This window comes from Agelaius tricolor, unplaced genomic scaffold (genome assembly GCF_023055355.1).
Source record: "Agelaius tricolor isolate 1412-34295 unplaced genomic scaffold, bAgeTri1.0.p SCAF_1, whole genome shotgun sequence".
Taxonomy (NCBI): domain Eukaryota; kingdom Metazoa; phylum Chordata; class Aves; order Passeriformes; family Icteridae; genus Agelaius; species Agelaius tricolor.
The window spans coordinates 69,225,248-69,252,193 of NW_027269261.1; the positions used below are offsets into that span (position 1 = coordinate 69,225,248).

Below are 26,946 nucleotides of genomic sequence, written 5' to 3' on the forward strand. Positions count from 1 at the left end.
GCTTCTCGGCAGGGAGATGCGCTGAGAGGAGGGTCAGGACAGTGCTGAGGGCTGGGATAAAGCGGCCGGAGCGGCTCTCCTGGGGCAGCTCTCCGGGCATCTCCGGAGCTGCTCGGCGCCCGGGAGCTGTGAGAATGCGGAAGTTTCAGCTGGTAGGAAAAGCGAGTTTCTGCTCCTTGAGAGTGTAGAAACTTGGAAGTGTCTAGAAATCTAACCTAAAAGAAAGAACCAGTCGAGAAATCTTTTTCTTGTTGTTCTTTATATAGTTCTTACACGCATCATGTGATTGTCTTCAGTAGTCTGAATCACAGCTGATTTAACATTTGGCACCGACAGTAAGCGGCCGAGGGCTGAAAGCACGGGATGACTTTCCCGACGAGGCACACCGTTTAGGAACCACACCGGGGTTCCCCCTGAGTTATTTCTCCGCGGCGCTCAGGCAGAGGCCGCCCGGCTTCCCAGGGAGAGGCGCCGAGCCGCACGCAGGCATGGCCGTGGAGCCGTGAGCTTCCCTCCAAGTGTCACTCCCCCACAGAGGCTCTCCCGCCGGCCGCCGCGCCGAGCCCTGCGTGCTCTTCCACTTCCTGCTGCAGAGCCTGTTCTGCCGCTCACCTGGGAGAGGCAGGCAGGGAGGGAGGGTGTCGTAAAAGGAGGGAAAGCCGCCCGGCCGGCTGAGGAAGGAGCCCCGGGCGCGGCGGGGAGCGCGGGAGGCGCGCAGCCCTCTCGGTCTCCCGGGGCAGCCCAGCGCGAAGCTGCCTCGCCCGCAAGGTAAGAAGTGCCGGAGGTGCCGCCTCTCTCGGCCCCTGTCTGCCCTCAGCTGCTGACCCGCGCCGGGCTCTCGCTGGGGCTTCTTTCCCCCCCTCAAATCGCTGACGCGCTTGCTTTCTCCCCCCTCTCTCGGGTCATGAGAGCCCGACTCTCACAGATGGTTGCAACATGTTTCAGCCATTTCGCTGCAGTTTGTTTTGTTTGCTGGTTCTTGTTCTTTTTTTTTTTTTCTTTTTTTTTTTTTTTAATCAGGAGGGGTTTGGGGTAAACGCTGGGGACGGACACGCCTGGTGTCGAAATGTTGTCCTGCCTATTTACGTAGTTGCCTGGCAATGACTGGCGGCCAGGCCTGATCCCGATCCCGCCCTGCCCGGCTCTGCAGGCTCAAGGTGGTGCGTTGGCCGATGGCCCTTTCCCTCTCCCTTTCTCTCTCCCTTTTCCTTTCCCTCCCCTTCCCTTCCCCGTCTGACCTGGGACAGCATGGGACAGGTCCACAGACCTGGTGAGGGAGAGGTGGCTGCAAGGTGTGAAGGAAAGAGGATCACGCATCGGTTTTGCCCCGTCCTCTATAGCCTCAGCACGGAAACAGGTGGGAGCAAGGTGATAGTCTTTCTTTTTGATTAGGATTAAAATCAGCCATATAAAACCCGCTCCCACATAAAACCTGCTTCCATTTCGCCCAGTTTCAGGATACAGGTTTTGTACCCTACAGGTTTTGTAGGGTTAGCACTGGCTGGGCGCCGAGATTGGCACATCTGGGCTTACTGGTCCTCAATCACCACCAGCAACTCTGAGACCAGAAATTCCCATTTCCTGCAAGCCCTGGGTGGGTCAAGGCCTGGACTGGCCACACCAGTGCCCTACCATGACCAGATGTTGCTGTGACACCCATGGTGGGTGATTCCAGAGACAGGGACATGAGGGACACAGGCAGCTGGGCCAGGCTGGGCAGGTGGCTGCCAGTGGTGCTGCTGCCTGCAATGCCATCAGCCTCTGAAGCTGGCCTCGCCCATGCAGAGTGCTGGCAGTGTCTGGAAGCACGCTGTATTTTTCATTTTTTTATTTTCCAATGGAGATGAGTTTTCTTTCTGTTTTCCTAAGGCAGGAAGCAAGGCATTTGCACTTATGGTGTTCTTGTCTATCAGTGCCCCCCACCCCCAGCAGTGGCTTTTGAAGTTTGGCAGAGGGTACACGTCTGAAGGATACACGCATTTCTGCACGTTTCATGACTGCAAGCGAGCAAGGCTGTTCTCACGCCAGCTGAGGGAGACACGTCAGGTCCCGCAGGCTTCCCTCAGCCTCCCGCCGCCCACGCAGCGCACAGCCCTCGCGCTGCAGAGCAGGCTGGGGATGGGAGAGACATCAGCCCTGTGAAATACCTGGGACTCTTCAGGAACCAGAGCCTTCAATGTAAGGCATGAAGCTGTAGGAAAGCAGGCGGAGGAAATTGATGCTTCTCAGAGTAATCCCCCCATCCCACCCCACTGAGTCTGCCCCAGTTTTGTGACAGGAGTTTTGGATGTCCCAGGGCTATGGAACATCCCAGACTGGGGGTTTTTAAATGCCTGTGAGAGTTTTATCAGCACCAGAAATGTGTGGGAAGTAGCCTCTGGAAAGCAATCACATTTTTAAGAATACTGAAGATAATTGTAGATGTTTTCATATTTCACAAAGTTTAGAAAACTGCCTATATCTGAGATGCCTGTTTGGGTCCTGCTAGAGGGTGTCACCCTTCTAGTTTCTTACTACTTACTGTCCAGCATTCCTTCAACATGTGTATTGGTGTCTACACTAAAAAGGCAAAAAATATCAGGTCTGCTCTAGCCTTTGCACCATGGATTGTCCAGTGAAGCAGCATTAGTGCTGCAAAAGAGAATGTGAAGTTTGCCATGCAGACAGGATTTGAAGTATGTTCTCCTGGCACATGCAGATTTTCCTGCCATGGCTTCAGAAAATACGTGAGAGCAACCATATAGCCAGAGGAACATTGTTTCCTTATTCTTTTTCTAATTTTTCCAGAAGTCATAAAAATAAGCATTACCTGCCCTAGAGAGCTAAAGGTCTGGGCTAGGAATGTGACATGTTGCCTTGGCCTTTGCTGTGGAGGGTACCCAAGGGAGAGGGTCAGCGTCCCTGATGACAGCAGCTGAAATTTCTCCCGGTGAAGTGCGAAACTCTGAAGCTTGGATTTCCTTGGCAATGCTTATTTAAGTTGTAGACCAAAACCAGTTCCCGCATTTGCACTTGCTCCTCCTGTAAGGATTTTCCTCTGGGATTTTCTGAGGAAAGTTGTGTCTCGTGTTTCTGTAGAGAAAGCAGCACTTGGAGCAAGTGCTCTTGCACATTTACATTCATCTCACCCCATGGCAACAGCATTCCTTGGGATCTCAGCATGTGCATCCTCACAGCAGCTTGCAGATTCTGCATCCACTTACTCCCATCCTGCAGATGGATATCAGCAGCACCAGGGAGCTTAAGGGATTCAGCCAAAGTACACAGGAATTATTTGGAAATCAAGAAATACCTGTCTGTCCCCACCCCTTGTGATCTCAGCTTTGCCTTAATCTCTACCCATGCCATTTCATAAATGCCGTGACTGGCAAATAAAAAACCCTGTCCTTGTGTGTTGTGCACCAAGGAAGGTGAGGTTTCTTTCTCATCCTAATGTTTTCTGTTTTAACAAGGTAGACAAATAAAACTTTGATCAAAAGAGCAAAAATATTCTCCCCCTCTCCAGAAGCAGCAGAGAGCACAACTGTGCTCATGTTGCAGTCTCTCTCTCCTCTGTTTCTTCATGACAGAAGGTTTCTAATCAAAAGCAGATAGATGGTTGGTGTGTGTGTTTTGGGACAGCGCATCCTGACAAGTCTTTCTGCTGGAAAACAGATGAAATAAATACCTGATGGATTTTGCAATCAGCTGCAAGAAAACAGCACAGATGAGCTAAGACCAACACCCTTCCCCTTGTCCCCTTGACTCTGTGGGAGGATTTTTAGGGAACTTTGGCCATTGCTTCAAACTTGGGTGCTCAGGCCCATCTCTACTGACCTGCAGAAGAATTTGCTCCCCTTTATGCTCTCCCTGCAGGTTTCCAGGAATGGCCATGGCCAGCAGCAGCTGGATGTAAGTAGGATTTCTGGGTGGGGTCCCCTGTCTCCCTGGCAGAAGCAGAGGAAGAAGCTCTCTGGGTGTGGGAAGCCTCACGAGGAAGCTGGAAGGGGGTTCTTCTCAGGAGCTTTAATCACTGAGCACCCACCCACAAAGGTTATTTGCTGAATTAATGCACACTGCAGAACTGGGTGTATAAGGAGAGGAAGGAAAAAGAGTGGTTTAAGGAGTTCCCTTGACATTTTTGGGAGCAGTCCAGGTTCTGTCCCTCTAGGAAGGGCCTCCTTACTTTATTACAAGCAGAAATATATGCAATGGCTCCAGCTGGTTATCAGTAATCTCCTGAATAGTCAGAGGTGCAGGGGGGATATTAAATTCTTGATGTTTTCTGGCAATATCATGAACTGACTTGAAGTTGCAGTGTCTTTCCAAATGAGGTTGGGCACGATCTCTGCTCTGCAGCAGCCTCTGTGCCAGAGAAGGGATCAGGCTACAGGTTTCTGAGGGTATTTCAGTATGCTGAAGCATTCCTTTCCTCTAGTTCTTCAACACAGGAGACCAAGCAGGTAATTTTTCTGCCCTGTGCTTAACTGTATTTGCAGGATAAGCTAACTAGAAAAGTCAAAGGAAGCAAAATGAAACTCAGCAGCACAAGGCAACATAAAATACAGGGATAATGGGCTCTTTTGGGTCTTTTTCCAAAAGCCAAGAATCTTCAGCTGAGCAAAAACAACACCCTGAAGTACTGCTTTTGGAGGAGGATGTTTTTTAAATAATCTGTTAAATTTTCAGCAGTGTGGGGATTTCTCTTGGGAATTCCCATCCACATGCCACTGCCAGCATTGCTTAAAAGATGTTCAGCATGTCCTGGGGTTAATTTATCCCGGGGGCCATTGCTACAGACAGAGCTCTGCTGTTGTAACAGCTTTTCTCTGCAGCTACTGAGGGAGGAGGAGGAGGAACTCACGTTTCCTAATTTTTTAATGCCAAAGCTCTCATCCCCTTGGTGCCTCCTACCTTGATCCTGTGAGAGCAGGGGCTGTGCGTGGGTGTCAAAGCTCAGGTTTTGCTTACACCCTGCAGTGGGGTCTAAGCAAAAACCTATCTAAAAAACCTAGAATTTTTTGCAGGTAAAAACATAAGCTATCAAATTAGTTGTGTCTTCTGTCTGACCAAATCATTTCACTCAACTATCTGGAGTAATTTTTTGAGGTCATGTTACACAGGAAGGAAATAAGGCTGCCTTTAAAATATTAAGTTGATTTGGGAGATAAAGAGGCGTTTATCCATTCAGAGTTTAATAGGAAAGACATTTTTGAAATATTCTGAAGCAAGACGTTTGAAGAGTTTGGTGGCTGATGATTTGTGACACAGTTTATTAGAATCCCAATATCACTTCTCCAAAAGGCAGACTAAATACATTAAATAGCAAACTTTAAGAAAGCAAACCTGAAATTTTCTTGCCCATGTTGTCCCTTTCATTAGATTCATGCAGTTCATTTCATAGATAGTCTGATGTTAGCAATGGAACTAAAAAAAAGAAAGACCAAGAACTTTGGAGGTTGTAGCCTCCAAACGAATTTAGTGACTTTTAACTCTCATCTGACACCCAATCCAAAACGTACAGAAGTCAATAGAAAGATTTCCATTTACTTCATTGAGCTCTGGATTGAGATCTCAGTTTCTCCACAGAAATCTGTTCTTCTTGGCATGGTGCTAAACTGAAGGCTATTGAATATAGAGGATCCAAATTCAAAGTATTTTGTAGTATTTTCACCCAGGTACTTCAGAGACCATCAAAACAGCATCTTGTGGTGTATGAGGCATTGCAAATTTGTTTCTGAAAAGTCAAGTTTGTATGTTTGCTAAGGATTATATTGAATAGAGGCATGATCAGACAATGCATGTGGCCTACGAGGTGGAGCTGTACCCCAGTGCTCAGCTGAGTTGTGCTTTGTGAACACCAGGGTGAATTTTGCACAAGGAACCAGTTAACTGGAGATGCTCAGAAGGGAAGTAAGAGATTGGAATGTGATTTGTGCTGCTGGAGTGCAGTCATTCACTTTACAACCAAACGTACAGAGATATCCTCAAGTTGAAGCACGTCTGAGCAGGCACTTCAAGGCCAGCTGATCCAAGGATCAGGTTTACAAAACCGTTGAGGTAAGCAGAAGACAGATGCTTTGCAGGGCATTTGACACCTCTCCTTCACAGGTGCTTCTCTGTCAGGGGACCACTCAGCAGCTTTACAGCCTGGTTGGTGTAAATCTGACTGTGCTGTGCTGCCCTGGTGAGTCACCACCCCAGGGCAGTCATCATTTAAACTGACTATGACCAAAGGTCCCAGGCAAAGGACACTTGGCCATCCCTGCACAGCATCAAGTTCCTGACACTGGTGCTGAGAGCTCGAGGTTTTCTCTTTCTTGTCACGTCAGTTATGCCGGTCAGAAAACCAGGACTCAGTGGGCTTGGCTGATTTTTGTGACCTGGTGTAGAGGAAAAGGGGTGCAAACCTCAGGGAGAGACGTGATGGCGGTGAGCTGACTGTCAGCCTTTCCAGCCCGGGTGCTGGAATGGCAGGAGCTGGTTTGGCACCAGACCCAGCTCGCTCGTGCAGGGGCTGCAGCTGTCAGAGCAGCAGCAGCAGCGTGTGTGCTGTGCTGGTGCAGCTAATAGCTGCTCTGAGGACTTGCCTACATGGGAAAATTTACCAGTGTAATTATCCCACTGTAATTATCCTAGGATAACTCTCCCTGTGGATGTGCTTAATATAACATAGGGTATGTATGAATATATGGCAAATCTTCTGCACAGATGGGGTTTAAGTTACATAGAGGAGGAATGTTTACATTGCAGCCCAGCAGCAAAGCACAGTTTATATCCTACTTCCCAGCAAATGTTACACCCAGAATTTTCTGTGCCAGAGGTACTTTCAGGGGAAGTACGTGTCATTTGATCTGATCAGCAAAAATGTAAAGCCTCAACCTTGCCCTGTAAACATGGGGCACAACATTTGCTTTTACAGAATCACTGTGGAAGCCAGGGTAAAGGCTGAGACACTGCTTGGTACCTCTCTGTGATCCTGTTCAACTCTTTTTTTATAGAGTGATCATTTAAATTTGTTGTTCATTTGACTTTTTTTGTTCAAAACATTGTGACTGAAGTTGGGAGAAACCCTTGGATCTCTTCAAACACATTGTGATTTTGACTTTCTCTACCAGGCTTTCAGGCCAGATTCTTTCACCAAATGTTGTCATTCCCATTGCTTGAGTGCTTAGTTCCCTCTCCTCTGATAACTCTCCTACTTGGAATTTTAGCTTCTTCAATCTGATATAAGGTGAATGGCTGGGGAAATGATGAGCACCAAGCGTGTTTTTCTATACTCCATGGTAAAAAAAGAGAATTTGCTGGGAGGAAGCTGAGCTGCACCCTGTAAGAGGATGAAGATGGCTGCACTTCCTGCCCAGCATTCACCCATCACTGCTGCTGTCATCCTAACTTGGGGTGAAGCAGAGGTCTCCATCATCAGAAGTCACTTGGCCAGACCAAATTTACTGGGATAGCAGTCCCAAAAGGAAGTGATAATTTTGTTTTGGGCCCAAGTCAGTTCTGAAGGAAAGAGGAAAAAAATCCAACCAACAACCAATCTCTCTAAATTATCTTTTAATTTTCAACAATTCAAAATAATGAGAGTCATGTGATGGTAGACTGGAAGAAACAGTACAATAAATTAAGCAGCAGCACTTGGAAACAAGATTTCGAGTTGAAATTACTCAGCTAGGTGTGTCATAAAGTTTAGATCCGATGCATCAGCTGTTATTAGAAGATCAGGAGTAAAATAATTGCAAGTGGTTGTGTTGCCTGAATTATGCCTAAACCAAACCTCCAGACCTAAGCAGTCTGATCTACTGTCAGGTACAAGAATTACTTCTGAGAGACAGTTCATCTGCTTTTGCCCCCACCCAGTGTCAGCAGGAACTGTAGGTTCCAGAAATCCCATAAAAAAACATTTGATTTGCGCAACACAATTTCCAAAACTTTAACTGCTATTTCTTTTCCAGCATCTGAGATAGAGTTATTTTAGGATTATTGCCCATGTGAAACAGTACTGTGTTCACAAGAGTCCTTTTTCTTGTTTTCCAGTTTGCTGAAAAATCCTGGCCTTGCAAGTAAGGCAGCTGACTCACTTCCAGTTCAACAAAAAACTTTGGAAATGGCCTCTGTGTCAGGTTAGTCCAAATTATAACTCTCTACTAGCTTCACTCCAGCTAACCCTCTACTTTCTTGTTTTGCCAAAAGTCAGCCAGACCTTTCTTGCTGTTTTCTGCCACCTTTTTAAAAAGCATTAAAGATTATAAAGAATACATATTGCTCTTCAGTATTCCAGCTCACAGTCAGTGAATGATGATGGATGACAGGCATTTGCCTGTGTGGCTGTCCCTCTCCAGTGATACTTCTCTCAATTTTTCAGGCACTTTTGTGGGTCGAAGCATACCAGTCGAAGTGGATGAATCCCTGCCGTGGTCCCAGTTACCTGAGCATGTCTTGGAAAAGGCTTTGCAGCCTTCTGGAGAGGCTATGGAGGATGAGGAGTCCCAGAGCTCACGTGTTGCTCGAACACCTCAGGCCGATCCATCTAGCCTTTGCAGAGCACCAGCACATCATCACTCAGCACTGTCCGTGGAGCCAGACAGCAGCTTGTGGTCAAAATATACTGATCCTGATGGAGGTGGACACTCCTGTTCCCCTGGTGAATCAAAATCAGGAGTATTTCCCTCAAAGACACATTCTATAGCTATGGACAAGCCAGGCATGCAGCCAAGATCACAGCTTTCAGCTGACACCAGGCACAAGTCCAGTAAATCAGAGCAGATCTTGTCTGATGTTCCTGAGGACTCACTGGAGGAGAGCAGCCAAGGGAGTTCACAGTCACAGCAACCCTCAGGAAACAGACTCCTGGCAGAGCTGGGGACTGTAGATACTGGGTACAACTCCCAGTCACAAGACGTCATGGGCATCAGGCATCTGGAGCCCCCCTTACCGCTGGTGTCTGTGCTCAACCCCCAGGACCTCCCAGGACCACTGATCTCCAGAGAGTTTTTGGGACCTGAGCATCAGCAGTGCCCCATGTGCCATCACTTGCCCCATGCCAACACACCCTCGCAGGCCCACGGCTGCCTCAGGCACGGCTGCCCGGCCCAGCAGCCCCTCCCAGGCCCATGTGAGTAGCACCTCTCGCCCCACAGGAGTTTCTCTGGCTGTATTTCAGCCATCGTTCACCAAGGGCGTGTTTCCAGCACAGCATGCAATTATTAAGCTCTTTAAACATCTAATTGCAGTCCATTTTACGATTTCAGATTTTTGGGTTATGTGGCTAGACTCTGCTGCAAAACCTCTGAACCTCTTAAGTTAAAGAGGTCGTGGTTACTCATCGAGTGCAGGCGAATGATTTTGCTTAGAAACCAGCCTTTGTCGGTCACGCTGAGCATGCACAGCCTCTCCCTGCTGTTATTTCATATTCTAGTCATTTCCTTCCTCCTTGCATCAGTCATTCGGCAGCCTCCTATACCCACTCAATTCCTGTTGTTTTCATAGATTTCCCTGCTCCCCCTTGGATCCCTAAAGTTGAGAATTTCCTGCCAGGATCAGGATGGGAGGTTACCCTTGATCTCCATAAATAGTATCTCCCAGCACTATGACCATACTCACCCATGTGTTTTATTTTGATGTGAAAAGAGCATGACATCCATCATCCTAATTTTTTTTCTGTTGTCAGCTGAAATGAAAGCTCATTACTTAAAATGGAGCCCTCTCAGCTGCTGGTGATTGTGTCGCTGAGCGCTGATGTGACTCCCTCAATATGGGCGTTCTGGCTCTGGGAGACTACAGTGCAGTTTACAGCCTGCTATTAATTAGTATTCCTTTTCAGTCTCTGAGATTTTTATCTGTTATGAAGTGAGCTTTGAACATTCAACAGCAATATTATTGTTTTAATATAATTTATATTACATTAGGCTCATGAGACCCTGACCTGTTTTGGGCTGGCTTTGTAATAAAAAGCTGTAGGCCTGTTCTGATAAACCTTTTTTGGTTTTTAACCTTTTTTTTGACTCCACAGCATTTATATTGCATCTGTTTAAGGAGTTTTGCCATTTTACCTATGTGCTGTAATTAGGTATATGAAAGAGAAGGGTTTCAGAAACTTGGTTCCCAGCTCTGATTTTGGAACTTTGTAAAGGGGAAGGGGCTACAGATGGACTTTCAACAACATCTACAGCTTAACATTTGGAAAATGTGCTCTGGTTTTCCTTTCCTACCTTCTCCTTTCAGTTCAGCCCTAAGCAGACAAAGAGCTGGTTGCACAACACCCCTCACTATTTACCTCAGTTTACCTCCTCCACAAGCAGGCATCGTGAGAAGTAGGACATTTACTGAACGAGGACATTCTGTTTGAAAGCAGGAACTCTGAAAGGTTTTCTTCAGAAAAATCACTACCATTCCAGCCATATCCAGAGGGCAAAAAGAGTAAAGTAAACTCAGATGGCTGGAGCAGATTTGCTCAGGACCAAGAAGCTGGCAACTGTACTCCTGTTTCTCACATGCCTGCTACAGCGTAAATCACCTCCTGACAGCTCCGTGTGTCTCAGATAATTGTTGGGCAGTGGCAACCCACAACAAAGCTCTGCACCTCCCCTGGGGAATAGCAACTGTGCCCGGAGGCGCTAAGCAGGCTGGGGCACCTGCTATTTGAGATACAACAACAAAACTGCCTCTGAAGTCAAAGAAATGTTCACAGCAATGCCTTGTGCCCGGGGACCATAATTTCAGATATTTGTCTTTCAGGGATGTGGGGGTGTGTGAGCACACACGCCTGGCCGCGCTGTGCTTTGAACTGTGGCTGCATCCAATACACTGTAGCAGCAGTCAGATCTAAAGGAAACTGGTGAAACATTGGCCTTAAAGCCTCCAAACCAAACCGAGTGTCCCAAATCCCTGTCACTTTCCCTAGAGCTGGTCATGAGGAATCCAGGAGGAAACCATATTGACTTGCAGTATGGTTCTCCCAGTCCCTTTCACCCTGTCAAATAGATAAGAGGGGGGTGGGAAAATCTCCTGAAACAATCTCCTGAAACAATCTCAAAAAATACAATGTTGCTGACTCACAATTTCATCAGGAATCCGTGTAATTATGGGGTTGGTTGGAGGGGTTTTTTTTCTTTAGTGCTGGCTCCTGGAATTGGAGTATTCCATTAAAGCTTTGTTTTCTTTCTTTATCCTCCCCTTAAAAAAAAAAAAAAAAAAAGATAGATGGCCCTCATGGCTGCTAGGGAAAGGGAGGCATGACCCAAAAATAGCTAAAAGGATTTTAAAAACCAGTTTTGGGGGAAAAAGAGCATTTGAGTACTGCAGCTTTTAGAGACAGCTCATAACACCATAATCATGCAGTGCTAATAAGCCCTGCCAGGCTGGACTTTGATCTGCACACAGCAGCTTGGAAGTGCTCAGAGCTGCTGCCTAATGAAAACCACAAGCAGAAAGACTGAGAGGGGAAAAAAAAATTCCTTTTCCCCAATTGGGAAACAAACAGCTTACATTGCTTTCTCTTTCAGTTTATGCCAACAGTTCCACTGTACAATAGTTATTAATCAGTATTATGTGTGGCTAGCAACAGTAAAGGTTTTCAGAATTACTTGAGCAAAATTATCACTTTGGGCTTCCCCTGCAGCCTCTCGGATGGCAACGGGAGCAGCAGCAAGTCCTTAAAATGTCACTTTGACAGAAAATTCACACAGGGTGGAGTAACAAACTAAGCGATTATTTTTCCTCTTTTCGTTTACAATAATCACAGTCTGTTTAGCCTTAGTGTTGCAAACTGATTTGTTCCAGGATTTTGCATCTGCTTTCATGAGAACTTTGGGATGATTCATTTTCACAAGTCATTGCCAAAATGAAATTAAAAAAAAAAACTAAAACCTACCAAAAAACACTGAAGCACAGTAAGAACAGGGACAAGGCAGCTCTGAATGTTTAACTGTCAGCTGTCCCAACAGCCCAGCCCCGAGCAGGGATCTGAACCCTGCCGTATGTGGATGGGAAATAGCAAGCTTCAGACTCCAAAACATTCCTTCATCTGGCTCCTTTCAGAGCGAGATACCTGCAAATGCCTCCAAACTGCTCAGTTTCCTGAGACATGCCTGGAAAGGAATAAACACAAACTGAGGCAAAAATGTGTTGGCTGAAATGATAGTTGCTGCCTTTATTTTCTCACCCTCCCAGATGGCAGAGCTCCTTACCAACATTTTGCTGAGCCATCGCAACCACTTCCTCCTGTTCCTGGACCTTGCATGCGAGTTATCCGCCCAGCCCAGCAAGTCATCCCCAATTACTCAAACCTCCGTGCTCCCAAAGGCACTGGAGACCGACCACCCCAGAGGATGTGCTCCTCCCCTGGTCCTCCTCGATTCCTGTAAGTATGCCTGGGGGGGTGGGGGTTGTGGGAAGTGGAAGTTCCTCTGATCTGATTTTGTGGGTTTTCAACCAGTAATTCTGAATCCTTGTACTGTGAGCGTGCCCAGGCTGCAGGAGTACACGTGAGATGCTGGGTTGTTTTCTTTATTTGCTGTTTTACACCCAATGGGGGCTTGACCCTTTCCTAAAGGACTTCAAAGCTGGATACCTGATAGGTTGTCAGAGCACACCCTGAAATGCATGCCTTAAGGAAGATAAATGCTTGAAGGTTAAATGGATGAGGGGTTGAAAAATATCTCAGTTGAAACCTTAGAGCTCTCCTGCTCATGGGCAAAGGTCAGTTTGGTGGCTTGCTGGGTCTTCAGCTTTACACTGTACAAGCCTGGGACAACTCAATCACTGGCTTCCAGTGACTTCCTTCTTACATCTTCTGTGGTGCAGAGAAAAAGGGAGGAAATCCCATCAGTTGCTGATATATCTCTGCACTGCAGTTTGCAGCCTTTTCTATGATTTTTCATAGCAAAATGTCTGGCACTTTTCATCCAGGGCTTTTTGACTGATTTTCAGATATTAATTACCAGGCCTTCTATTCTTATAAGTATCTCATTAGCAGATGGGAAATCCTATTCATGCAGGGGTTCCTTCAGACTCAGCTATATAAAAACAAATTGAAGCTTCAGGTTTTGAGAATATCTGAAATCAGACTTTTTATTCAAGTGCCACAATACTTATAGAGGTGTTACACTTGCAGACATCTGTGCTTGAAAATGTCCACTTACATGACATGGTCTTGGCAGGGAACTGTGAGAATGGGCAGGACAAATGAGGGTAGACAGTTGAAATATCATTCTGCTCTGGCCTTTGAAAAATTAAGGACTGTAACAGAAAAGTGACAGCAGGATCAGGGAGTGCCTGCAGCAGAGAGAATTGCACTGAAGAGTTTGTATGAAAATGTAAAAATATTGGGAGATAGTGTGTATCCTTTGCAGTAGTAAAATTTAAAACCAAACTCCTGATTTTTGGCACACTTGTTATATAAGGTGGAGTTTTGGGAAGATCTGTAAATTAGCCACCGGGGAGTGTTTTTTGTGGCCATTGATGAGGCATGTGTTGCTTTTGTTAGTACTTTCTTTTGCTAAAAGAGATCCAGAATACTCAGGGTCTGTCCTGTGGCTGCATGGCTGCTGCTTGCAGGCTGACTCCAGGAACAGCAGTTATATGCTGGTAATATTTGCCTATAGAGTACTTTGTAACAGAAAACATCTGCACCGAAATGAATAAACCAAATCTTAATGTGACAACAGAAAACATGCTGCGACTAGCCTGTCATCATTCATTTAAGGAAGGCTAAGGAAAAAAAGAGAGTGGTCTTGATTGACTAAGCATCATGGCTCTGTGGGGAAAAGCTCTCAGAGAAACCTAAAACTCATCCAACAAATTCAACCCAGCAGATTGCAAGCACACCTTGCGTAAAAATCTCTATATATTCACCTTCCCGTTGACTTAAAATCTGAAGCCAAAGTGTAGGACAAGAACTGCTAAGCTTCCTAAAATCCTCCCTCTCTCTCTGTTCGCTACAATGGAGAAGACATTAGGCAAGGTTATTGCAGGTCTGGAATGCCAGTCCCTGACATGAGCAACTCTTGCTTGGGTCTGCCATTGCTGGTCAAGAAATTAACTTTGTTCCCTTTGGCAAAACATTGGGTTTGTCCAAGGCTGGAGGGCCTCCAGAGCTGGAGCTGGAGCTGGAGTGCCCTTGTAGACCCATTTTCCCAGTTTCCAGCTTTCTCTGAGCCTCCTGCACTGCACAGGACATCATGAGAGCATCTGAGGTGCCATGAAGGGTTCTTTAGATAATGGGAAGGCATTACCCAAGGGCCACCCTGCTTCCATACATGCATAACAACATCCATGACATGCCATTATTTCTCACTCAGAAAAGCCTTTGCTTCTGCTAATTGCAAACTGAACAGCTTTCAGCTTACTTCCTGTGATTAATGTTTCTCCGATAAACTGCTTCTTGTGGTGGCCTGTCACCAAGGTACCCGTTCCAAAGACACTGTAATAACTAAGCAGATGTGCTGAGCCAAGCATTTCTGCAAGAACTTTTCATAGCTAATATGCAGATAAAGTTCTTAGTGTGTTATTAACAGGAGAGGAAATTTTTAATTTTGCCTAAAAATAAGTATTTTCTAAATCCTCCATTGCTTTTCTTTGTAGAAACCAGCTATACAACCAGCTACCTAATGGTCAGCTGCCCCCCAAGGCATGTGGCCTAGATGAAGCATGTGGTTGTCCTTCTGACAATTTTCCATCTCCAGCTGCTGTCCCAAGACCTCTCAGTAACCCTGCAGCCAGGGGAACTCTGAGAACCAGCAATCTGCCGGAGGAGTTGCGTAAGTGGTTAGCAAATTTGTTCTGTGCAAGATTTTACAGCATGGCCCAACAGCTTTAGGTGGGAGAGCTCCAGAGTGGTGAAGGGGGGGAGGAGAAGGCAGGGGAAATGACATTAAGGCAACAATAAAAGAAAATACCAAGTGTCACCACATCTCTTGGGTGTGAGTGTCTGTGTTTGGTGGGATGTAATTACCCCCTTGAATCCTGAAAACATAATGGTCATTAATTGCTTGTTATTTTGTTCACAAAAAGTAAATACTGTTCAGATTGTCTTCATGACTCCTTGCTAAACAGGATGTCCCTTTGAGGCAGGAGGGGCTGGAGCTTACAGTAAAAGACTAAAAACAAACAAAGCCTGAGGGATAAAGTGTTTCTGCCTGTCCCAAACCAGACAAATATGTTGAACCCTGACCTCAGTTTCTCCCTGAACTGGTGAGTTTGGAGAGGACTCTGGGACATGCTGAGGGCAGCACAGGCTCTGACTGACATGCTTCTATTGCCACCAGCACCACAGATGCATTCACCTTCCAACTCTTAGGGTAAAGTTAGGTTTCAGAAAAATAGCTTATTTCTGACTAGTACGTGAGATGTACCATTGCTAAGAACCCTCCACAGCTCTCCTGAGGTTTTGATTTTTCCTTTATTCTTCATTCTGCGTATCACCTTTCAAATCCAGAGAGTCACACCTCTCTGGCCTGCAGGGGAGTGAGTTATGATACCAGATGCCACTCTTGGATAAACCCTACTTTATCAGTTAGTGTGTCCTAGATGGAGGAATTACTGGGTAAAACAGGGTCATCTGTGGTAGATGCACAGCTGGATTAGATCAGCCAGCTGCTTCACCCTGATGCAAAGCCATGAAAACCCCTCCCACAAGGGCAAGGGCATTGCTGTCACCAGCCATGCATCCAGCCTGCACAGGGTGTTAATGCTGCTCCAAGGAGAGGCAGTATGACATGCATAAGGTCCCCTCCAGCTCTGTCATATCAGTGGGTCTGGGGAAAGCTGTGCTGGCTGCAGCCAGTGCAGGTAACGCCAGCTGTGGGTGAGAGCCCAGGCTCAGGTATGCCCAAGCATGGGAGAAAGCAGCTCTGGCCACAGGGCAGGGGGAGCAGCAGAGGGATTTACCCTCTGCAGCCTGCCAGTAAGGCAGAAGGAGCTCAAATCTAGAGCAGGTCTTTGTGACAGGGGGTTGGTTTCAACACTGAGCCACTGCACTACCCCACATCCATTTTGTAAACAATCCAAAGAGACCTAAGTGGGCAGAACCTGCAGTGTGGTGGAGAAGGAGGGCTGTGACAGTCTCAGCCTCTGTATGGGGTATTTAAAGGAGGGCTGTGACAGTCTCACCCTCTAAATGGTGTATTTAAATGAGGACTGTGACAGTCTCACCCTCTAAATGGTGTATTTAAATGAGGACTGTGACAGTCTCACCCCCTGAATGGTGTATTTAAAGGAGGGCTCACCCCCTGAATGGTGTATTTAAATGTGTTATGTAGTCATACAGACTCTCTCTCCCAGGCAAGGTCTTTATAACCTACTCGGTGGATACGGCAGTGGAGGTTATGAAATTTGTGAACTTCCTGTCTGTAAACGGATTTCAAACTGCTGTAAGTATTCCTTCCAGAAAAAATGGCTTTCAACCAGGGAAGAGGTTTTTTTAAAAAAAGCAGAAGCAATACACTGTCCATTTAAATGTTTTTCTGGTTATGGTCACATTTTATAGGCTAAAGAAGATACAGATAGGATGAACTAGCCTCATTTTTGCAAGCTGTTACTTAAATGATCTGCCTCTTTGTTTGTTCTCCTTTTAACTGAATTTTGTGCTTTGAAATATGCTTTTATAATGATCCTGGAAAATTTCACTTAGTGACACCAGATGGGCAATTAATATGAGGTTTTGTGAGCTATTCCATTAATATTGTCTCATATTTGATCTGTAATATCAGGATTACAAAAGGTCAATTTTACGTTCTTCCCATCCTACCTTTTATTTTCTCCAATGCTGTTATATCATTGATTCTTCAGATGTGAGTAACTTTCTGCTAAAAAAGAACTAAAAGTAGATTCTAAAATTCATACAACTTAATGAAACAGCCTATCTCATGGTTTCATTTGCTTTGTTATCCCTTTAAAAGTGATTTTGCTTTGTTATACTTTTAAAAGGGATTCTGAAAATCATTGGCCTGAAAAGGTCTGTGTCATACTCTCTAATCCCATAAGCCATTCTGACTTTTACTGAATTTCTCATGAGTTTGCTTCATCTTAGAGGCCCACAAAGGCTCTAGGATTCAGTGTTCATCAAAATCTTGATTCATATTTTCTTATTTCAAGAGCATATGCTACCTGACCCCTCAACCTTCACTCTTTGGCTCCAATTCAGGAAAGCATTTAAGCAAGTGGCTATCATTAAACTGAATGAGACTCAGTGGGGAGCTTTGCACATGCTTATTTATTTTCATGAATCAAAGATTTTTTTACGGAGACTGCAATTATACTTCTCTCCAGCAGTTCTGTACTATGACCAATTCATAAGAAAGCTTCTGGGCACCATAGCTTTACAGAGTAGAAGGCTCATTAATAGCACCTTTGCTGGACAGGCAACACTTGGAGCCTGTTGCAGAATAATAAATACAGCAAAATGGCCCCAAAGCAGGGAAACAAGTGGGCTCTCTGCATTCAGAAAGGGAAAGACTTGAGACATGAGAGCAGATCATGATTCTTATCTCAAAAACTTGGAGAAGTTAATAATTACTCCATTGGTCACAGTCACTGATTGCTGGTTTCTGGGTTTACTGGCTGTGCAGAGAAGCCAGCAGTGTTGGTCATATTCAGTCCTGTGAAGTCTGTCACTGAAGTCTGGGTAACTGCACCCGGTTATCAGTGACCTGGCTGACTTCCCACCACACACCCTGAATATTTAGTTCAATATGAAGCTAAAGCTTCCCTCTCAGTAGACCCTTGCAGTCAGAAAATAGCAGGCATTTGCAGCTATACAGATGGAGAAGGTGGACTTGCTCTGTCCAGTAAAAAATGCCTGGGAGGTGGGACTGGCAGGGCAGCCAGTCAAAGGGCCAGCTGAGTGGAGCCCAAGGATGTGCCTGCAGCAGCCCCTCTCTGCCTGCTGCCTGGCCAGCTTGATTCAGGACTGCATGGAAAGGGGAGAAGTGCATGTACACATTTTTTTCCTAAGGAAATTGGAAATGCTTGTCATAAACAAAGAAAGGAGTAGTTGCTCTATCAGTGCTCTAAAATGGGGAGGAAAGGTGAAGGGATGCTCACTACAGACTTTCATTCTCTTTCAGATTGATATCTTTGAGGACACGGTACGAGGTATTGACATCATTAAGTGGATGGAGCGCTACCTAGGTGATGTATGTAAGGGCAATTTAACCTTGTTTATAGCAGAGGTGACCTGAGGAAAATGGTTGAATTATTCTAATACACAGCAGGGACAGAATGAAAATGCAAGACCCTACTGTTGTCTTCCCTGCCCCTGTAGAAATGGCAGAGGTATTACAGAGAGAGGCAAATCTCTCTCACATCTGTATCTGATGGTCCCAGAGCTCTTTCTTTAAGACATGACGGGCTAATTCCGGCATTCTTGCAAAATTCCAATGCTGCCTGTTACATCCAGCCTGAAGCTGCCATTGGAAAAGTTATTCCTCCATGCCCTTTTTAAATAGTGGGGTTTAGCTGTGCTTGGTTACAATGATACCTGTATTTCATCCCAGGCTGCATAGTCATGGCTAATGTTCATCTTTCTCGCCTGTAGCTTTTACACTGATATCTAAAACACTGAAGGCTTCTTCTGGATAAACCATCCTACATTTAAACTGGAAATTGGTATTTTCTTGGTTGATACACAGATTTGCTCTCATCACTTTGTATCTATCTAAGCAGTAAAACAGAGATTTATCTTGCTGCCAGTGCTGTTCCCTGCAGCAGCAACTTCCTCTGAAGTTCCCCTGAGCAGTGAGTGCACATCTCCTTTAGGATCAAGCCAGGTGGTTGGACTATACCAGCACAGCTGGGTGCAAACTGGCAATTCTGTCACTGGACAGGAGCCATCATGGGCTGCCTTCCTTGGATTCTTGCCTTGCTGAGTGTCCACTGGGTCTCTGACTCACTCTGGCCAGATCTCCATGGTTCAGGAACAGGATGACAGAAGTGCTGGACTCTCCTCCACCTGAGCAAGGAAACTCAGCCATTTGAGGCAGCCCTACACAGGTTTCCTGCAGGTGTCCATGCAGGCAGGATACAACTGCATGCAGAGCCAGCCTGGGACCTCTGCCATGGAAATGCAGTCATGCCTACTGGGGCTTGCATCAGGACAAATTAGGCTTGGGCTCACTGTGTGTAATGTAGGTAATGAAACCAGAAGACAGGGTGACTTTGCTTTTGCCAAAAACATCATTATCACTTAAAGTACAAGCTGGCAGATCTCCTCTGGGACTTGTGCACAGTCAGTAGGAGAAACCAGTACGTGCAGAGAACAATCTCCTGCCTCCACCTGAGGATCTTTCTCTGACTACCCCCCTCAGAAAAGTTTGGTTTCCCTCACTGACTGTAGAGGCAGTTTCTAACTTCAAAACCCTTACATGTGTGTGGAGGAAGGGACTGCTTGGACACAAGCAGAGGAAAGTGTACAACTGGGCATGTCTCTTGCAAACCCTCAACATCTGTAAGTGCTTACACACATGTCAAGCACAAGCAAAAGTAATTCAGGAGTATGTTGAGTCAGTGAAAGGGATAATGGCTCCTTACCATATTTGACCCTATGGTGGGGCAGATTCTCTTGATACAGCACAGAAGGGAAGAGTTAATTACATGCCTGGCAGACTGTAAGATTTGGAAGCCTTACACAGGCTTCATGTGCTGGGGATAAAAGGCAGGCCCCAGGTAAACAAAAGCAGGAAGCTTTCATCTGCTGCATTTCAACTGGCCTGCCATTAAGGAGGAGAGATGTTTCCCAGATATAAAGGATGGCCCCTCTCTGGAAACCTGAGTTCAGTGTGGGGCTGGGATTAAACAGGTCAGAGGCAAGATCTGGGCTGTCCTAGCAAGGTGGAGGAGCATTGCCTTCAGCCCATCATGACAGAGCTGTCAGGTACCCCTAAAGCTGCCCATCCACAACAGCCCCCCTCTCTGCACAGCCACCTCTCTGCACACTTTGCCACTAAGATCAGCAAGAAAATACATCATTTCTGCCACTGAGAGCCCTAGAAGTAGCTTCCATAGACCGCTGTCTTTAGTAGCTTTTTTATAAAAAGCCGTAGATGACTAAAGAGATGCACTTCTACATAAGATGTTGGAAAACATTTGGGTCTGAATTTAAAGACAAAAGTTTTCTGTGTATGCACATAGACACTCTACACTGATAAAAAGTGGCTTTTTATGACAGGGATTCCAAGTGTCAACTGGTAGCTGCTAATACATCTCTTGACATTTAGATTTTCTATATTGAGATGTTGAGAAATAATGAGGAGAACGAGTGTGTGAGTTCTCCTGTATTTCCTGCCAGAATGAATGAGATCCTCTTGTGTTTGCCAGGAACACAAAGATCACTTAAAACACAAACTGGCAGATTTCCGATCTGCCTCTACCAAACACGCTGCGTTTCTCAATTTCATGAAAGTGCTTTTCTCCCTAACAGAAGACGGTGATGATAATCATAGCAATCAGTCCAAAATACAAACAGGATGTGGAAGGGGCTGAATCCCAGCTGGACAGAGATGAACACGGCTTACATACTAAATACATCCACAGGATGGTAAGCAAGGACATGCATTTGCTGTTTTACAAAGACTGTCTCTTCTTCTCAAAAGACAAATCTGTCTGCAAATGGCAGGTTCTTTGCTTTGTTTTCCCTAATCCCCATAGTTAAACACCCCTCTTTGGAATTCATTAATCCTTCCTCTCATCAGCTCAGTATGCTCATTAACATCTGCTAAGAGGTTCAAGGAAGAAAAATCCTATTAAACATGCTCATCTTATTTCTTCATATTCTTTATTGTTCGGTGTTTTTCCCCTCCTTCACCTTCTTGAGCCCTTGTACAGCCCTGAGCACAATCTTATCTAACAGTGCCTGACCTTCCTCCTCTAAACCAGCCCCTGTTGCTTCAGCCATCCTGGAGCTGAGGTCTTTTCTTAGGCAGCAGTAGAGCTGACTGAAGGATGGAATTGCAAAGCAAAGGCCAGAGATGCAATGTGGGGCTCCTGGGGAGTGCAGAGAGGTGCCAGAAGACCAGACACCCATCTCCACAGCCTCTCACAGGATGCACATTCAGCCCAGAAGAGCCCATAGAGCCATGAAGCTGATCCTTTCTCCCTTGGTTTGCAGTTAGCTGCCTTTCTCAGCCTGGAACCCATCTGATCCCCCAGCTGGAATCTGCGGTCAGGTTTCTCAGAAGCTGTCACCAGCAGCTGAGCTCTCAGCAGTACCTTGCTGTCCATACCAGCCCTGGGATGCCTGTGTCCAGGGCCATGGGGAACAGGCTGGGCCCTGGCTCAGACACAGACCTGGCCTCTGGCTGAAATCTTTCACCCATGTGTAGGCCAAACAGGGTGTTAGTCAAGTCAGGCTGCACCAGTTCGAGATGGATTTCACGGGATTGCACCTGCAGCTAAATCCACAATTATTTCACACCATGAAACTGAATGTTCAAGAAATGTTGACATATCTTTCCTGTATCCTTTCTGTAGCAATGAAGAATTAGATTAAGTGGCCAAACCAAACAACACCAAGTCCACCAGCAATATATCAACTCATTTAACAGAAGAGCAGTTTAAGTAAGCAGGGAATGTTTTTATACATAGGATTCAGATGCATGCAGAGAAAAACTGTCATGTTATTACAATAAAACTGGCTTTTTTTCTATTCTAGATGCAGATTGAGTTTATACAGCAAGGAAGTATGAACTTCAGATTCATCCCTGTGCTTTTCCCAAATGCCAAAAAGGTAACACACGTGCATGCTTATATACTTTCCACATGATTAAGTGCATATTATTTTGATCACAGTGCAGCAGATGGAATCTTAAAACCCAAACACTCAATTTCTTGGTTCTTAAAAGCCTACAAGTAATATTCAGAGCTTATAGGTTTATGTATTCCAAAGTTCATAGGTTTGTGTACATGCAAATAAAAAACATTTCATCCACAACATAAATCAGTGTATAAATGTATTTCTGATGATGAATGTACAACTAAAACTCCAATTGCCTTGTGCACTGAAAGAATTTAAATGGAGAGGGGCAATCTATCCAGGAAGCATGCTTTTTATATTAACCCTTTTATAATTTGTCCAAATGCAATGCTGATGAGTGAGATGGGCAGGATTTATGACTGATGTGAAGAGAGGGTCTGGAAGAGGGTGTGCTGAGAATATAAAATAAAGAGTATAATAAATACTAAAGTACTAGGCTGTTTCTTGAACTGTGATGGGCCCATCAAAGGCAAACTAAGATTTTTTAGGACTTGCAATTTCATCTGCCCTCCTTACTTGTTTTGAAGATTCATTTGAGAATAAGAAATAAGTAATGCAACAGATTCCCATCTCTTCTACCTCACTCAGAAAATCTCTTGGATTTTTACAAAGACAAAATTATTAAAAGACTTCAGTTATAGCTTTCTCAATCTCCTGCATTGTATTCATGTTTACTTTGCATAACGAAATGCTTTGTGCACTGTTGGGTAGCCATCATGTTGCCCTTAGGTACAGCTGCATTTAGAAAAGTATGGAAAGAATCTCTATATTTCTTTGGGTGCCCAAATTTTGGAACACGAGTCAAAATTTAAACAATGTTATCAATGGTTACAAGGCTGTGCAGTCCCACCGCACTTGTGGATTTGACTGTAATGAAGTTCCTTATTTAAGCAGCGATTTAAGGTCAGAAATTTGAAACTATGTCCCTGGGTTTGTAAAATATTTGAGGTCCTGTGGGTTGAACAATACCCTTGGTATTTCATGTCATTCAGATCCCTTCCTGAAGGATCTCAGTCTGCTACTTACCTTAAGTAAGTACCTGGAAGACAGCAGTGGTGGGAATGGGGCAGGCCAAAGGCAGAGAAGCACCCAGCATTTTTTCAGTCAGTCTTTGGTGGGGGAAAAGGGCTCCTGACCTTGGGGCTACTTGAGTGCCCACCATGTGAAGAGACCACACAGTCTAGAGCCACTTGGCACCTTAAGGGTTGCAGAGAGAAGTGTTCCAGGAGACACTCTATCTGTCTTGGGGCTCTGAGACAGAACAGTAAGTTATGTTAATTTGGGCTCAACTTTATCAGAAGACTATTTAGTGTACAGCAGCAGTTCTCTCAGACAGTGGTCTGTAAGGAATTTCCAGGGTTGGTTTATCCAGCTGCCTCTATCAAGGCATCAGGCTCCAGGAATCCTTCCTGTCCACCCTCTGTAGTTCACATAACCCTTCAGTTTTTCGAGAGGTGCCTTTCTCATTAAATTTGCAGATCAGCATTTTCTACTGCTGTTAAGCTTTAGTCTCTTTCTCAGTATAATCCTTTGGTACATCACCTACGTTCATCCAGCTCCTTAATGATAATGTAACTGAGGACATCATGGGTGGAAGGAGAGCATCAGAGCCTGAACAAGTTGCAGTAATGAAGTCTGGAGGCAGTCAGAGGAAGTGAGGTACCTGAAAAGCTGCCAAGTATATGGACAATTGGATGATGTTGGCGGGAAAATTACTTCAATTTTGTCTTTTTTGTACTGTCCTTTATACGTTCAAGTGTTAGCATAGCTGGCAGTGGAAAAAAGCAGAAAATTAGGATTTGGAGGTTTCATCTGGGGATGGGGCTATTAGATGAGTTAATCTCATACACAGCACATCATAAAGCACTGCTGGTATGTGAAAATTAGTCGACCTCCAACAGGAAGAGATCTGTGTGATCCAAGAAGCGTTCATTAGGAAGCTGAATAATGAGGCGAGGAATGCAGAACACACAGTTAAGGTGGAACTGGCATTTCCAGCTACACTGCGAAAGGAAAAATGGGTCTTGCTGGTTCAAGGTTTGCATCACAACAATCCACAGAAATGTGTCCTCCTCATCTGGCCACCTGATGACCAAAGCAGTAAGCCAAGATTGCCCCCTGCTAGAGGCTTCCTCTGGAAACAACCAAGGGATAAGATGAACAGGGCTGGTGCCAGGGAAGGCAGGAGATGTCAAACCATGCTCTGCTGGTACAGCCCTGAACAGTCCTGTCCTCTGCACCAATGCACTCTGCCCTCTTCCTACCAGTTTGAACTGTGGAGTTATCAAATACTCTCCCTGTGGTATAGAGAGAATGTCCTCTCAGCTCACAGATACACAGCCAAATTTTAAAAATGTAAAGGACAGTAACAATTTTCCCATTACTCCCACCTGCAGTGACAGATGCTGTTGTGTGGCAAGGAAAAGCCCCTTTCTCACTCTGGATAAAAACAGCAGCTATGGCTACCCTTTACCCCTACACACCTCCCTCAAATTAAAACTATTGCCAGAGCTGATTCATGTCCAGGTGCTTTTTGCACTGACTTCATTATGGAGGATATTAAACAAAACTGCACAAGCAGTTTTGGAAGCAAGGCACAGAGCTTGTCTCTGGATGTATAGTGCCTCCCTCATTATATCCCCACTTGCTGATTTCTTACCCACTACACATTTCTCACACTAATTTCCATCTTAACTGAGTTACCCACGTGGACGTCTATCAAATGCATTTCTGCAATCTAGACTGACTATATCTCCTGTATTTCCTTTGTCAAAAAAATGTAGTTTCTTATCAAAGGTAGAGAAATAGAGAAAGGGCTCATTTGGTAAAACCCCTGCCATATTTAATTGCATTTCCTTCTATAGCTCTTAACAAGATTTAGTAAAGAAACAAATTCCATGTAACAAGGGTATGTATGTGCATGCAAACATAGTTATCTTTCTTTCTCCCAGTCACATTTGTCTCTTGGCCAACTCCAAAGACCTTTGTCAAAGGAGTAAAATTCACAAAGAAAATACCTTCCAATGCCAAAATAAAAAGACTAGCAGGTGGAGGCAAGAAGCCTTATTTTTGCTCCTACCAAAGGGAGTGCTGTGGGATCTTACCCCTGTGCAGTGAGATGTCCATCTGGAAGAACAGCCTCTGCTTTAGGAGACCACTGACCAAAGCCTATCCTTTCTCAGACACTGGAGAAAGAGGAAGGTCAGGTTTGATAGATACCTCTGCCAGTCACATAGCTGCTTGTTCAGAAGCCTGAGTTCACACTAATGGGTCTGTAGGTGCCTGTGTGACTCACCTCCTTCTTCCTATACATAAATCCTGTAGCTCTAACAGAATGGTTGCATCAATTACCACAAACTGCTCCCTGAGCAGGGAAAGCGATGCAGCCTTGGTCCTACAGCTGTACACACCAAGGCAAAGACAGCCAATTTGAGAAGCATGATCATGGGAATTAAAGGTTTGGACTGCAGTTAGGCTGTGTGCTGGCAGCAGGACATGTGCAGCCCATGCCAGGGCATCCCCTGGCAAGGTGCCAGAGATGTGCATGCCAGCAGCTTTTTGCTCTGTCCTCTTGGAGCTAGCTTGACAGGAACTGTGCTGCTCCTAACAGGGGCCATCTTGGGAAAACACTGCTAAGTAAGAGGTCCAGGGACCAAGTGCTGGATGTCCTGGCTCCTCATGTTGCTTATCTGCTGTCTCGTTTTGGCTAGGTTCTGGTGTCTCCAATTCCAAAATAAATCTCTGTCTCATGGTGACCATGAACTGGTTTTGGTCAAGGATCTGTCCCTCTGTTAATTGGTGGTATTATAATAGCCCTTCACCCCTAACATCCAGACTGTCCATATGAAAACTTCCCAAGGCTGTGGGAACATGGGAACATGAGGTCTGAGCAGGCTCATCTCCGTTAGCCGGCTGTCACTCTCCAATGCCATGCTGGTCCCAGCTTCATTATGTTAATGGACATTAGCCAACCCCTGTGAAGAACTGCGCCTTTTCCAGGATTGGTGGAAGTTTGATCCTGCTAATCTGGAGATGCATTAGTCTCTCCTCAAGCTCAGTATTGGCCTCAGCCTTCTGCTCAGTTGGTCAGAGCACACCATGCTTGGTGAAGAAAGGTGCAAAGGGAGGGGGAGAGGGCTACCAGCATGTGAAATATTCCTGTGGGGTCCCAGGCTTTCCCTACTGGTCCTCATCCCAATGTTGAACATGCTGTATGGATTCTTTAGCAGCTACTAAGGTGGCAGCCTTTCCTTGCTAGGAGCACTGAAATCTCCTCCTCTCCCTCTCCCTCTCCCTCTCCTCTCCTCTTTATTTTCACAAGCTATTCAATGCCTGTCACTGACATCAGACTTCCTTTGAAACATGATGAAATTAGCCAACGTGATGGCAGAAGAGAGACAGGCAAGCTGTGGGATCACACAAAGTTCATTTATTTAAGAACCCAAATACAATTCTGAAGCCAAATTAACATTTCTTGTTGTTACAGGAAGTGCCTAGAACAGACAGAATTAAATCTTCCCTGGCAGGGTGTGACGGAATCTGAAAGATTCTGCTAGAGATTCAGAAGGATTTATGGGATTTAGCTTTTATTTTCCTTGTGTTTTTTTTCAGGAACATGTGCCTACCTGGCTGCAGAACACTCACATTTATAGCTGGCCAAAGAATAAGAAGAACATCCTGTTGCGGCTGCTGCGGGAGGAGGAATACGTTGCTCCTCCAATAGGACCTTTACCAACACTCCAGGTTGTGCCGCTATGAACATGATAACTTCAAGCACATGAGGAGTGGTTGTTAAAGGGTTGTTCCTGGCAGGGAGCCAGCACTCTTCCAGATGGCTCTTTTTGATGACAGAAGACACTCTTTCTGCTAAAGGAGTTGGTTGTCTTGGGTTACTCAGGCTCAGCTTGTTCTCTACCATGTTAAACATCTATTTCCGAAGCTGATGGGGCAGAACTCTCTTCTCTAGATTTTTTAATAAGCTACAAATGGAAAGAATGCCCACTTTTATTTTAACATCTGGTTTTAACATATTCCTTTTATTAGTCATTATAGCAAACAAATACCAGAAATAATGTTGCAATAAGTGTAAAATAAAAATTACATCCTCCTTTTCGCTCAGGGTTTCTTTAAAGATATTCCTGCTTTGTATAGCATTATTGAACCATCAATTTGTATATACACTATTAAATATATTTGCATTTTGTAAGGCAATCTTA

At 45.2% G+C, this 26,946-nt stretch overlaps 1 protein-coding gene across 4 annotated transcripts; it reads left to right on the forward strand.

Annotated features, from left to right (window-relative positions):
- The first annotated feature begins 274 nt into the window (after nucleotides 1-274).
- Nucleotides 275-26,946, forward strand: TRAF3IP2 (TRAF3 interacting protein 2). Of its 4 annotated transcripts, XM_071438380.1 has the most exons (10): nucleotides 275-768; nucleotides 8,020-8,105; nucleotides 8,348-9,097; nucleotides 12,154-12,343; nucleotides 14,566-14,741; nucleotides 16,264-16,352; nucleotides 18,048-18,116; nucleotides 20,399-20,515; nucleotides 21,629-21,703; nucleotides 26,342-26,946. In XM_071438380.1, exons 2-10 carry the CDS (start codon nucleotides 8,090-8,092, stop codon nucleotides 26,486-26,488), a joined length of 1,629 nt encoding a protein of 542 aa, XP_071294481.1. In that variant the 5' UTR covers nucleotides 275-768; nucleotides 8,020-8,089; the 3' UTR covers nucleotides 26,489-26,946. The 4 variants fall into 4 exon arrangements, 3 of the variants coding, with proteins under 3 accessions (XP_071294481.1, XP_071294493.1, XP_071294503.1); XR_011681010.1 differs by lacking the exon at nucleotides 26,342-26,946 and having other exon boundaries at nucleotides 18,048-18,111; nucleotides 21,629-21,708; XM_071438392.1 differs by lacking the exons at nucleotides 275-768; nucleotides 8,020-8,105; nucleotides 8,348-9,097; nucleotides 12,154-12,343 and having other exon boundaries at nucleotides 14,618-14,748.

Coding starts and splice junctions, on each gene's coding strand:
- TRAF3IP2 (XM_071438380.1), top strand. Junction 18,117..20,398: donor TGGAGCGCTACCTAGGTGAT/GTATGTAAGGGC, acceptor TCTCCCTAACAG/AAGACGGTGATGATAATCAT. Junction 20,516..21,628: donor CTAAATACATCCACAGGATG/GTAAGCAAGGAC, acceptor TTTCTATTCTAG/ATGCAGATTGAGTTTATACA.